General features: G+C 40.0%; 1 protein-coding gene across 6 annotated transcripts in view; it reads left to right on the top strand.

Moving 5' to 3' along the window:
* SPATA7 (spermatogenesis associated 7) overlaps positions 1-7,513 on the top strand; it is a 43,750-nt gene extending 36,237 nt beyond the window's left edge. For all 6 annotated transcript variants that reach the window (XM_068683006.1, XM_068683008.1, XM_068683005.1 and 3 more), the window contains 7 exons: positions 1,006-1,484; positions 1,649-1,715; positions 2,975-3,045; positions 3,646-3,699; positions 5,065-5,142; positions 6,315-6,372; positions 6,694-7,513. In XM_068683006.1, coding sequence (XP_068539107.1) covers positions 1,006-1,484; positions 1,649-1,715; positions 2,975-3,045; positions 3,646-3,699; positions 5,065-5,142; positions 6,315-6,372; positions 6,694-7,167 — 1,281 coding nt within the window. In that variant the 3' untranslated portion in view covers positions 7,168-7,513. The remainder of the gene's footprint in view (positions 1-1,005; positions 1,485-1,648; positions 1,716-2,974; positions 3,046-3,645; positions 3,700-5,064; positions 5,143-6,314; positions 6,373-6,693) is intronic.
* The last annotated feature ends 5,888 nt before the right edge of the window (positions 7,514-13,401 follow it).

The following is a 13,401-nucleotide window of genomic DNA, read 5'->3' as shown; positions in this document are numbered from 1 at the left end:
AAATTTCTTTCTATTGAATTGTTCCTTCTCATCTTACAAAAAAATAAATAGTCTTCAAATGCTGGTTAGATTTAGCTATGTTTCTGTCTTAGCTTTGGCACAGTGTCATAATACAGTTCAGGAATATTGATGAATTTTTAAGCATTCAGATTTTCTTTTTTTTTTTTTCAGAAAGCAGAAAAAGGTAACATGATCTTTCCAAATAATTCTTTCTTTAACACTTCTCAATGACCTACTTAGTTTTCAAATTTTGATTTCAGATTATTAGTTCTTTTCTTATCACTGTCATTAGCATGGTGTTACTCAATGCTTAGCCTTACTAAAATTGAAATAATTGGAAAAAATTTTACAGCCCTATCAAATATGTGAATCTTCCACCTATAGGCAAAATAAGAGAGTTACATGAGGAACAAACAGCTAGCTACAAATTTTCTTACTCTGTGTCTTAAGCCACATTACAGTAGTTTCCATGTTGGTCTAAGATGAGTCGGTGAGTGGTGCCCCTTACCAGATGTACATCTTATAAAGATAGCTGGCATTTGATAAAGTTAATAGGATTTGGAGAGAAAGGCAACAACTCCACACTTGAAGAAAATCTAGATAGTATGAACTAGTCAGCACGATAATTGTGGATAATGTCTATTTACCTTCCTTTGCCCCAGGCAGTGCAAACAGAGCATACCCATATAAAATAATGTGCCTCAATTCAACAATTATTAGTTCCTTGACTTTTAAAAATGTGTTGTGCTTTTGGACTAAAATGATTGAACCTCCTGGTTTGATGTAGCCATTGCTATTCTATAAGAAAGCACCAATCTTTCCACATAAAGGTGTTAAGACTTGTTAGCACTGGAGCTGCTCTCAAACCAGTTGGATTTTAGAAAACTGGATTCTTTTTTTACACAGAAAATGCCTCCAAGTTGGTAGCAATAATAATTGCAAGTGCCAACATGAAAAAAGCTGGTAAGTTGCAAACCAATCAAATCATGTTTTATTTTTTCCTAGAGTCCCTTGGAAGCAGAAGACAAAGACAGTCTGTTCCCCTCTGTTCAGCATGCGCGGTACCTGTCAAGAGCACTGTCACCTTATGGAGAGCATGGCTTGGTTCACTCCAGTCCAGTAAAACATACCAGAAAACACTCTCGGAATACATCTAACACGTCTAACTCAAACTCAAGTGTCAGTACGTCAAGTACACCAAGAAAACACTCTGGAGTTTCAAGCAGGTGCTCTTCTGATAGTTCTGTGAGCATCGGTCGTTCCCAGAGGCATCAGGATAGGAACCCCAAAGTATACAGTGGGGATCTTCTAGACAGGCACTCTGAATTATTTACTGGAAGCCGAAAACCTTTTACTCCACGCACATTAATATCAGATGCTAAATCCGTCCTGTCAGGTTACAGGTATTACACTCCTGCTCGAAGGAAAAGGAAAAATCGCTGCAAGCGGCATGTGGAAGCTGAAACACAGACTGATGCGATCAGGTACAGAACTTAAGTCTTTATTTTGAAACCATGGCATTTAGCTGTTATAACTGTATCTTAATAAAAGCAACCAATTCTGTTCTCATTTACATATGTATAGAGGCAGAATAATTACTCTGAAATTATTTTAGATATATTATCTAACATATCTCTAAATTTTGTAGCTTTCCAACTACAGACGAAGCATCTGGGAGAAAAGTTATGACTGAACAGCAGAAGATGACAGTTAAGGTAATGAAATCATCTATCTATCAGTCAGGATACTTTTCCAACACCCTTCAGCATCATTTTGGGGTATATACTTCATCTCTGACATACAATTGAATTAAGTTTCATTTTCTTTATTGTCGTGAGATGAATTAGTTATGTGGAGGTACGTGAGAGTTTCAGAAGAATGAGCGGAAACAGCAGGAAAAAAATATTTAGATGTGTCAGGAGAGCGTAGAACATTACAAAATTTTTGAAAGGTATCCTGTCCCTCCAGTTTTACAAGTGCACCAGCGTGCTTAATTATCTGTTAAGGACATAGATAATTGGTACATAATTTTTCAGCAGAATAAAGTGTGTCTGTTACAACAACTTTTTTCTCTATTTTTACATTGGATAACGAATACATAAAGCCTTTGATGAAAGAATTGGAACCAAGGAATCCCTTCCTCTGAGTAAAGAACCAAACCAGTAAGCAAGGATATTTTCCTTGCTATTGCTTGCTTTCTGTGTTGCTTAATATGTCTGAATTTTGTAATGAGCAATCATACCACTTCAAATTCTACCTGCTCGTAGCATTTTATATTACAGTCACAGATACGTTTGGACTTCCTTCCGGAATAAGGGCTACAAGATCAGACTCTTTGTGTCTCTGCCTTAATAAGACAATTAATTATGGATGAGATGAGAGAAAATGTTTTTATAGCTTTACTGAAAATGGAAGAGTAGCTACACCTGAATTGATCTACATCTGCAGTTGACCTCATTGAGAAACACAAATGATTATTCAGAAGGCTTCACACCAGTTCCATCAAGAACTTTTGATTTACTTTCCATACTGTTATATCTGCTTTTATTCTTTGGCCATTGTAAGTCACAGCAGTAAGTCCTGGAGCTTTATAGTAGCTTTTTCAGAGTATTATAATTTAAAATGCATGCAGTCAGCAACTTCACTTTCCATCAATTTTGTGCATGCAGCTCAAGGGATGTGATCTAGACTGCATTTTCCTGCTTTTGCATACCGTATTTTTGTTACTCTACTTTTTTCAGAGGATTCATTTTTGCCATTTCAAGGGAGAAATCTATTACATCCCCTGACTAAAATTTTAGATGTCAATACTGATGACTCATTGCTGCCATGTGTTTCAGTTTACTGAAAGTTTCTTAGAAAAGACATAAAATTTGGAGGACTGCTTGGTCACTGATATTTATTAGGTTCATTTTAGTGGTAGAATTTGCTGTGTATTTGCATTGATAAGAAAGATTTTATTTCTGTGTTGTAGGCTGGAGATAACAAACACGAAGTGGATGAGCCTGAGAGAGGAATAGCTGCTTTTCCATACTCCTTTCTAAGGTGTGTGATTTACAGAAGGAATAAATATTTGAAGCATTTCTTCTTTTTTTTTTTTGATTATTCTTCTTTTTTTGTTTGTTTGTTTTTATACAGCTTCTTAGGGCAGTGAGACACTCCAATTATTTCTACGTTTCTTCTCACAGAACTTGTTTGTTGGTTTGTTTTAGATCAGTGGCCTTTCCCAACTTTAAAATTGTTTTCTTATGAAGTTCCACTGCAAAGCCAATTAAGAAAGAGAGCTCTGAAATACAGGATTTTTTTTATCATTATTATTATTTTGGTTGGGAGTGAGACTGATAAGAAGTTAATACAGCTGTTAGTTATGAACGTAAATCTTCCTGAGTTACCAGCACACTGCATATAGTGAGGTATCAAAATACTCTTGAACTATAGTCTTCAGACTTCAATGTAGGCAGTGGATTTTACTACTGGAGTAGGATTTAGCAGCTTTTTGGTTTTTTGGTATTTTTTTTTCTTCCAAGAAGTATAGTGGGGATAATGGCACAGGATGGCTCCAGAAGAGAGTCAGATGCAAAGTACTACAAAGGGTTTACATAATGTTGCTTTCTGCTATTTCTTATCCTTTGTTTTTCTGATTAGAGAGACATTGCTGTATTCTGAGCAGTCATCAGCAAGGACAAATACCGAGGCTGAGTAAGTATACTTGCACCATTCTCCTGCTAGTTTGCAACAATGAACTAGAAACCCTTCCTCAAAACCGTTGAACTTGAAAGAGCAAATAAGCACTCTGAATAAGCTGTTGTTCGCAATCTACAGTAACACTGATGTGGATATGAATTGCTATAAAATAGTTAATGAAAGATCTAGACTGTTATTATCCAGTGGCTACACTGTAAATGTTTCCAGTTCTTTTTTGGACTAAAAGCTGTCTGAAGCAGATGTTAGTAAGATAAAAAGTCAAGTTGAGGGGCATTCTAACTAAATTTCTGCTCTGAAACTTGATGACAATTTGAAGAGGTTTGAGTTGTATTCAGAAACTGCCAATGCTTTGTCCCTGTGACCTTGGGAAAGGTGTTTAATTTCTTTATGCTTTATATAGGCTTGTTCTTGCCTATCTTTAAGGATGTATTACAGGTCATCTATAGTTACATTTCTTCTTTGACTATAGAAGGGACCAAAATTACAATCTTCAGATTAGATGACAGCTTTTGCCTAATCATGTATCCCATTTTTATATTTTCTGTTTATTAAGTCTGGTTCTGTTTATTAAGAATGATTTTGTAGACCTTGTTTGGACAGATATGTCGGGATATTTAGAAAGATGCTATGAAAGAGAAACAATATTGAAATCTTTTATTTTCCTTTTTTTTTTCTGAGGGGGAGGAAAAGGGAGTGGATTGTTTTCTAAACAGAACTTAAAAGTTTTGAAGAGTGTCCCATTCAGATTGGTTGATTTAAAAAAAAAAAGAAAAAAAAAAGAAATACAATCACAGTGGTGAAAGCCACCTCTAATGAGGATTTGGAACATCAAAGAATTGTTGTTTAAAAGGACTGGAGGCTGTCAATAAGCACCTATTTTTCTGAGCTCCCACTGAGTACTAGACGTTTTAAGTTGCAGTTAGATTCTCTAGAAGCTCCTTTGGAAACCTTTTACTTAGATCACCAGGCTGCCATATTACACTTTCTTCCTCGTTTGTGTGCCTTTCTTCTTGAGTGCAAAGCAGGTTGTAAATACTTTCCAAGATTTGGCTGTTTCCTCACTGAAGCTCCCATTACTAGTTTATACCACAATAGGAGGATAACAGAAATGTGAAACACCGCAGTGATCTTTCCAGTATTGTGACATTGTACATGTTTCTGTTTAAATTATTTTTAAAAATAAATGAAGGGCTAAGTTTGTCTGGGTAGAATGATCTTTTTGAAAAATGACTGTTGGTGCTAAGATCTATATGATGTTCTTAATAATATTGCCTATAAAGGTAATCATACGTACTGCATTGTCTGATAGGTGTCTGTATATTTAAACATTTAACATTGTTTTTTCTGTTCTTCCTCCAGGGAAGATGACCTTTTATATTTAACTTTCATTGAAGATGTAACAAATGAAATTCTTAACCTTGGACTGTTTTCTAACAGGTAGGTTATGGTTGTTTTCAAGTTTATGTCAGAAATATGTGAAACTCTGTAAGAAAGGGAAGTAGTTTTTAGTAATCATTGAGTTGCCTTTAAGAATATATAAATACCCAGTTACCCTTTGCTCTTGCTTTATTTCCTTTTCTTTTTTGCTTTGTTAAAAAAGGACTGGGAAAATTCTGTGGGTTATCTCCTTCAGTCTGCTGTGATGTACCATAAAATGCAGACTCTATTAGAAACTAACCTGAAAGCCTATGTATAATAATGCTAAGACAAAATCATTTTACTCTGCAAGATGTAAAATAAACTCAATTACTAATCTTTCACACAATATATCCTCCATTCCCTTCTGTCCTTGTTCCTGTACCAGTATGAATCCAACCTTCAACATGGGTTGTAAGGATTACATACTGTTCTAGACAAGGGTTCACCAGTTACTAAATGATGATTTTTTTAAAAATAATTAAACAGCAAGGTGTTATACAATTTGTGGATTTGAGTAGTAGTCACAAATTTTTTACTTAACCTGTTGGTTCTGATAAAGAAGCCTCTATCAAATTCTGAGAAATTACAAGAGCAACCTCCCTCTGGTTTTCTTTTTACAGTAATGTCTTATCTTGAAATTATTTTTACACTTACTCCTTTTTTTTTTTTATAAATAATTTCTAATGTAAGCTAGATTAAATTCACCTGACCTTCTAGAAATCTGTTCCTGTGACTGTGTACCTTAGTTGCCACAGGACACTTCCTCCTTGTTGAAATTTTCTCTTATCCTGTCACCATTTCGTAAGCAATGGAAGAAGGTTCTCAGGGCTGAGGACTTGTCTCTGGATTTTTTCTGAATCTGGATTTTATTCCTTCCCTTTACTTACATTTCTATCAGCCACTGTGGGTGCTTCAGCATGACAGCAGAACCTCCACTGGACTATTGGTTTCTCCCACTGTGTAGTTTCAACAGAGCAAAACTACCCAGAGCTGTGCTACCAGTTGCCCCATGGTTAGTGTCTGCTGTCCAAAGGCTCCAGGTAGCCCTCTTTGTGGCAGAGCATAATTGAAACAATCTTAACTGAGTGGAACCATTAAGAAGTGAAAATCAAGAACTAGGGTCATTAGTTCATATAGACTTCTAAAATGATGCTTTCTTTCCTGTTAAGCGGTTTAATTTTTATTTGTAGAGTTCTGGAACAATTGTTTGAGTGTTATATAGAAGAAAACAAGAGCCGCTTGGATGAGGTAGGTACTGCCTCTGTAACATTCTCACTTTCCGTATGTGACTTTAGTGATGCTTACAAAGCACAAAGGAAAGCTGCTGGTACATGTATCCAGAATGCTCAGTGGGGAGCATCTTTCTCTATCAATGAGAGATTTGCAGACTCCTGATCTACCACGACCCATGAGTCAGGCACAGTCACAAAACACTGACAACAGTCAACCCCATTTAGTGCCTGTTGCTGTATAACCATTTGCAAGCAGCTTCCATCTCTTTACGTTAGAATGGAGCCCTGAGTTCTGGGCAGATGGAGAGGAGTCACCCCTTGTTCCTTCACACCCTAGAACAAGATGCGGCACCTGTTGGATGTGCTTAAAGCAGACCTCAGTTGCAGCACTGAGGAAAGCCACACGGACTGGGAAGCTGTGGACTCACTGGACCTGGAAGAGTTTAATATGGCGGAAGAGCCTGAGTTGACTAGTAAAAGTCAGAGGCAAAAGAAAGCTACAAAAAGTGAAGAATTCCTTACGACCATGGATTTATTATTAAAGGAACCAAGCACATGTGAATCACCAGTTTGCAGTGAAAACTCAAAGGAGACACAGAGTAAAGATGACTTCTCAGAAGATGTTGCTGAAATGAAGAACACTGAGGCAGAGTCTCACTCTTATGTGAAATCTGAAGACCCAGACACTTCACCTTCATGTGAGGCAACTTTAAACTTGACTTGTGACAGTGATTTGGAAGCCACCAAGGTACTTGATGATCTTGAGGAAAACTTTGCAGAGGTCCTTCAGATCTCACGTGACTACTCATAACAGTAGCCAAAATTTAGCTGTTAAATAGGAATAAAGCTAGTTTTGTAGAGAACTGCCATTTGTTAGAGTAAATTGGTTATCTTCAGTATTTCTGTTAAAACACAGATAAAGTCTCTCTAGCAGAGTATCAGTTACTAATTAATGAGCATTAGTCTCTGTACTAATGTAGACTGTAAAGGGTAAAAAGTGTCAGCTACAAAAATTTTGTATATTTTGCCTATAATTGTACAACCCATAACTAACTTTTGAGAATGCTGAGATAAGATGTATATTTTTAGAAAGCTGTAAGAGTAAGTTATGAAATATTTATTGTTCTTATTTATAACAAATAAATTAACTGATGATAGTTCTATTGCAAATGTGGTACATTCTGTAAGGATCCAAAATTTTTGCAGTTTGCAAGAATTCAATTTACCCACGTCAAAAAATGGCATACTACGTACCTGCGGGGCAGAGAGAGAACTGTTAGTCCATGCTGGAAGAAGGCAGCATTTTTCTTCTCTTAGTGCTCAGCCCATTGTTTAATGAAAATCCCACTGGAACATGAAATTCTTATACTTTTTTTTTTCCTTTTACAATACCTGTAGAACATTAGAAACATGCTATTTCCTTGTATTACCTGGGATGAAATAAGGCATGAGTGTGAGTAGGCAGTGTCCCAAACAAGGATTTCTTTCCGATGCTGCTGGATGATGATTCCTTCTTCCTTCGTCACTATGAGCCAAATTGCCTTATTTCTTGTACTAACCAGCATGTAAAAAAAAAACCACTTTGCAGTATTGTTTGCTTAACCCCCTGTCAGATTTCCTGCCAGAAAAGGACATTTATCTCTAGCTACTGCATATGGCAGCTCTTAAGCCATTTAATATGCAGCTTGCTTGTTTGTGTTACACACAGCTCTTGAGCTACTTAATCCTCATCCCTGATTCAGCTCTTATTTCTCGAAAATGAAGACTTAACGATTGTGACACTGCAGAGAACTAAAATGCACAGTTAAATTTTGTGCATTGATGGCAACCTTGGCATAGCATTCTGCAGTGAGCTTTTGAAAAAAGATGGAGTTGGACTTTGACAGCTAGGATTATCTAGTAGAAGAGACCTATCAGGCATCTTGTACAGCAAACGGAGGAAAATTGAAATTAACACATGCATTGCACAACATTAGCTGAGAGTTCTTTGTCTAACCAGAGTGCAGTTATTACCTGGCACTCACATTACTGCAGAATGAGCTCAGTAAGTCCTGAGGAGGGGCCAGGAAATAAACTGTCTTGCTGCATTTCAGGAACTGTAAGAAGCCTTAGGAACTGGATAAAGCCTCTCCCCAAGTATGTCTTAATCGTGGTCTTAATCTGCTCTTCCAAGGAGAGACCCAAATGGTTAGAGTTCATCCACTTGTACGTACAGCTGTTACCACCTGCCTCTCTTGTGACTCAAGAGGGTCTCAAAAAGACGAGTAATCTAAGTCACTGATTGCTGTGTGCAGCAGCACACCGTTAAGTAGCTCCAGTAATCATAAAACACTGATTTACGTTTGAAGCACAAACTTTTGAGGAAAAAAAAAAACAACTCCTAAGAACCTTCAACAAAAGCCTATCAAACAAAAGCAACACTTCTGCCACTGGCACCAGCATTGCAGCATAGTGCATGATTTAAAAAAAGGAAAATACACTTTCCTGGCTGTCTTGGCCATGATAATAAATTACAGTTGTTGACAATGACAGCAGAGTGTGTTTTAGTTCAGCCATGTACTTGTGGCTGAGCAGATGGGCACTAGCCTTTCATCTGCCGTGCTCAGCTGGCTATCTTGTAAATCTGGCCTGCAGCTTGAGTGCCCCAGCTCCCTGAAAAGTGGGAAAAATAATGTGAGGATTTTGCATCCGTCCATCACAGCTTGTCTCGTTGAAAATATTCGCAGCCAGAGGACTGACTCAGTATAGTGCAGGGAGGGTTTCTCCCTCATCATAAGTGACTGAAACCCTTCTGCTATCCCCAGGGCAGCTCCTGTCATCTTGCCCCACAGAACCAAAGGGGGGATGCAGGTAGGGAACTGCTGTTTGTACTGGAGAGAAAAAAAAATAACACAGGGTGACTGGCTAGGTCTGGCAGCTGTATATACAAACAACTACAGAACTAAAGAGTGCAGTTAGACATCTCCAAATATAAAGCCTCTTTGCTCCTCTGCCATGACTTCACTGGCTCCTTGGGCCCTCCATTCTTAGCATTGCTCAATAATGGAATTAATTTTTTTCCTATCACTCAGCAAACTTTGGCTTGTGGTCAACATAAGTCTGATTAAAGATTAATAAGATTTTCACATTAGAAGTCAAAATTAAAAAACAAACAACACAGCAGTGAAAGTGCTGATGACTTCAACATACAAAAAGGCGCAAATAAGGACACAGTTATTTCCTGGAGTATGAGTAACACGAATATAAAAACAGTTTCTTGACCACGTTTTCCTGTGATGAGCTGTATGTCTGAACGCCAGTGATGTTTTATCTGGGTAGGTGGTAGGTAAAAGAGTAAATAAATTAATTAAAACTGAACTTTTACGAAGAAAGCATCTGTGTGCACCAACCATAAGGATGGACATGTCTCAGATACCATGTGGAGACCCACAAAGAGCCCCAAGGTCGCACACCCGACGCCCTGGCAGCTGGCGCAGTCAGCCCAGGAAGGGACAGGGTTTGTGGTTGTACAGCCGCTCCCACCAGATAGCGGGGAAAAACATTCTAGATAAGTGTTATCAATACAGAATCAATTAGCTTATCTAGCCCATAGAGCCAGAAGTAAATCAGGCTATCCAGGGCTTAAAACTTTCTCCTTTTTATACACATTTACTTTAGGTGGTGCTTCAAACATAAGCTGTTTAAGCAATTTGATACGCAAGCCAGACCCACATCAGTAAGATTAATCAACAATGCGAGCTTTGTTTTCTCTCTGAGATTTTGGGTTAGTTAAAAAAACAGTTGGGGGCTGGGGGAAACTTTTCTTTTTGTTGTTTTAGTCTCATCAACTTGAGTTTCCATTCACTTGATGCTACACTCAGGTCTTGGAACAAGCCCTAGCAGAACAAGGCAGCGGCACCACCACTACAGTCTGTTAGTAGCAGTCAGTGGCTGTGATCTACTTAGTTCTGCCCAGACATATGTGGGCGATAAACACCTGCATAACATCAAAGTTTTCTTCTGATGACCAAAAGCTCACTATTATTACTCTACTCTTTCACACAATAGTCTCTTATCTGTAAAGCCCACAGTTTTGTCATCAGTGTGCTTGTTTTCAAAGGTAGGATTCTGCGTATTTACAAAGCAAAGCAGGGCTTTTGTCATCTGAAATAAAGATTGATGAAAGAAAAAGGTGCTTAGATGTCTTAGTGTTTTCTACAAAACAACAACAAAAAAAAAACCCTGCAAGCAACACCCAAATGGAAATGAAGCTTTAGTTAAACCATCTTTAATGAAATTAGTAAGAACTACGATCAGGTAGAAGTGGATGAAATGTACGAAGTTGGAGAACTCACTAACACCAGCCACTCAAACACATTTTAGAGCTACCACAATTTTTCCTCCTCTGTATTGTTGCATTTGTCCACTGCAGCAAAAGCATTTGAGACCTAAACAATATAATGAATAAAGGGAACAAACACACGACTGCAACCCGGGATGTACTTCAGGAAGCATCTGGCTATGGGAAGCTGGCGTCCCCCTTTAGTTTCCGACCATCAAAGGCAGGAGTGTCTGCTGATAAGCAAGCACTGCAGTTACATGCTGGCTCTAGAGCCAAACCGTGCTTCCTGGCCCTTCCCCAGCACTTAACCTGCTCCTCCTATGGACAGGCCTGCTGTCAGGAGCTGCCACCTGGTATTGATGCAGATCACTAGGTACAGAACAGCAACCAGTGATTTAAATAACAATTTCTCACTCCAAAACAACCGTGCTAAATACTCACTGGCAGTCTAACCTTCCTGTTTTCTTTGTCAATAGTGAAACCTGCTTCATTCAGAAACAATCCACAGTTTCCATTCCAAGCAGCAAAGCAATTGATATGCAAACAGGTGAGTGGTAAATTAATCCACTGCAGCAGCAGCCCTTGCACTCTGCATGGGTCACAACCAGTCAGGGGATCCAGTTTCAAAGCTTGTAAGTGGGTCCTGGGCCAGCGGAAGCTGAACATGTCCTGGGGAGAATGCATCAGGAAGGGAAAGCAGCAGCAGCAGCTCTCACTTCCATGGCAATTCATCACTCAAGCCACAGAGGGGTTGTAGCTCATCTCCACCTCGGCCACCTGGATGCAAACCTATGAGGACTTCAGGATGTCAGGCAGCCCATGAGCAGCAACAAGATAAGTTAATTCAAGTGAAGGGAACTAAAATAAAGAATGCCATGTCCACTGGGCACAGGATTGTTCTCTGTAGAAAGCTTCCAAAGTGGCTGGGCTCTCTCTTCATGCCTCATAAAAGAACTCCTCTCTTTAACCCACCCACCTCACTAATTTTGGCAGAGAGCAAAGGGCAGGAGGTGTGTGGGACACCAAGGCAAGCACACACACAAGTTTCAGTTGTTCTCATCTCATCTTTTAGCCTGTTAGACTGGCCTGCAAAAGCTGAGGGATGCTGGAGAGACAGGACACACAGCCCTGCTGGGAATGAGCACGGGTTACTTCGTGCAGTTGTTTGTGATGCAGGCTGTAGTACACACGGCCTCCTGCACGGTCCTTCCAGCCCTATTGCACTGGTGGCATGAAATTAGACCTTGAGAAGGGCAAGTAAAGGCTACATAAATGGAGCAGGGAGGCATCTGAAACTTGAGAAACTCACACGCCACCTCGGCCTGGCAGGCCGCAGAGCTATGCTGCCCCATTCTCACAGGGGACAGGCAGCGTGATCTGTAGCACGAGGTGCAGAGCTCTTCGCAGTTATCCCAAGAATTCGGCGAGCCTGTAGGACTCCCCTTACAGTATCTGTGCGAGGGCTGCAGCATACCTTACATCTCGCAGCAGGCAGCAGCCAATTCCAGGAGATGAATAACAGAACTATGAGGTGACCCCCAACTCTTCCCAGCTATCTGTTTCTCTCATGAGAATGTTCGCATGCCAAACAAGAAACTAAGCAATGTGTCAAAGGCCATCAGCTCTCCTGTCAGCCTAGGAATTCCTCACAGGACCTCCAAGGAGTAGCCTCTACAACCAGAAATTCAGCTTGGAGGCATTTGGCACCCTGCATTTTCCTGATGTTTAGCACAAGCAAGACCAGAGACGACACAGGCAGCTTAGGTTTGGGAGCTGACTATGGGGCTTCCCAAGCACTGGACACAACCATCTCAGGCAAGAATTGTAAAAGAAAGATTGCAGAGCTCCTCAAGCTCTAATCTGCTTTCCTTTCCTCAGAAACAAATGTGGATAGTGTGTCCTCCCCTCCCAACTTCAGAATCTCCCAGCCTTGCACAAGGGCTTTCAACTCACATGTAGCCTTCTGAGGGTCCCCACTGTGACTTTCTATGGCATGCATTTTCTTCAGGACTCTTCAATATTTGAACTCCTCAGAGCCTGTTTTGTTCACTTCATAGCACAATCAGATCTCCCCAAAGGGTTCTTGGGCACATCCCCTTCATGTCCAGCTCCCTGTGGTCAGAGCCTTTACCCAAAGAAGCATCAGACAGGTGGGAGACCAGCCCCTGCCACAATGAAGCACCCCCAGACACCATGCTCCAGTCACAAAGCTATGGGACGGGTCAGAAACAGGCCAGGCTATCTCACAGTCAAAGTCACCTTCACAGGGATCGAGGCAATTCACCTGGTAATATTGGTGCAGTATTTCCAGTTTCCTTCAACAATGTAAATTAGCCTCAGTTCTGCTTATTTGACATTATTCAAATACCAGCGTCATGCAGAGGGATAAGGCTGACCTTTTGTCCTGAAAACACGCTCAAACGGAGCACCTTACTTCCAGCTTGATGGCATAAATGCACTGAAAGTGCTAAAATCACCTTGGCAGCCCTCCTAACACCAGGACACTAAGGATAAATTTTGCTCCCAGTGCAGGGAGAGCACAGTCAGCAATGCTCCTCATCTTGGGCAGATTGCTTCTTAGCAGTGCACCAGAGCTACCCCCTCATACCTGCTGCTTGCCCTCCTATAGCTCTTCTGATTAGGGTGGCTGTGCACCAGCTCCTTCTGTCCTTTAAAGCTGAAGAGCAACTTGGGAAGAAGGCAAATACTTCATCAACCATCTAA

This window comes from Anas acuta, chromosome 5 (assembly GCF_963932015.1).
Source record: "Anas acuta chromosome 5, bAnaAcu1.1, whole genome shotgun sequence".
Taxonomy (NCBI): Eukaryota; Metazoa; Chordata; class Aves; order Anseriformes; family Anatidae; genus Anas; species Anas acuta.
The sequence above is the reverse complement of the archived record's forward strand: the minus strand, read 5'-3'. Positions and strand labels throughout refer to the sequence as shown.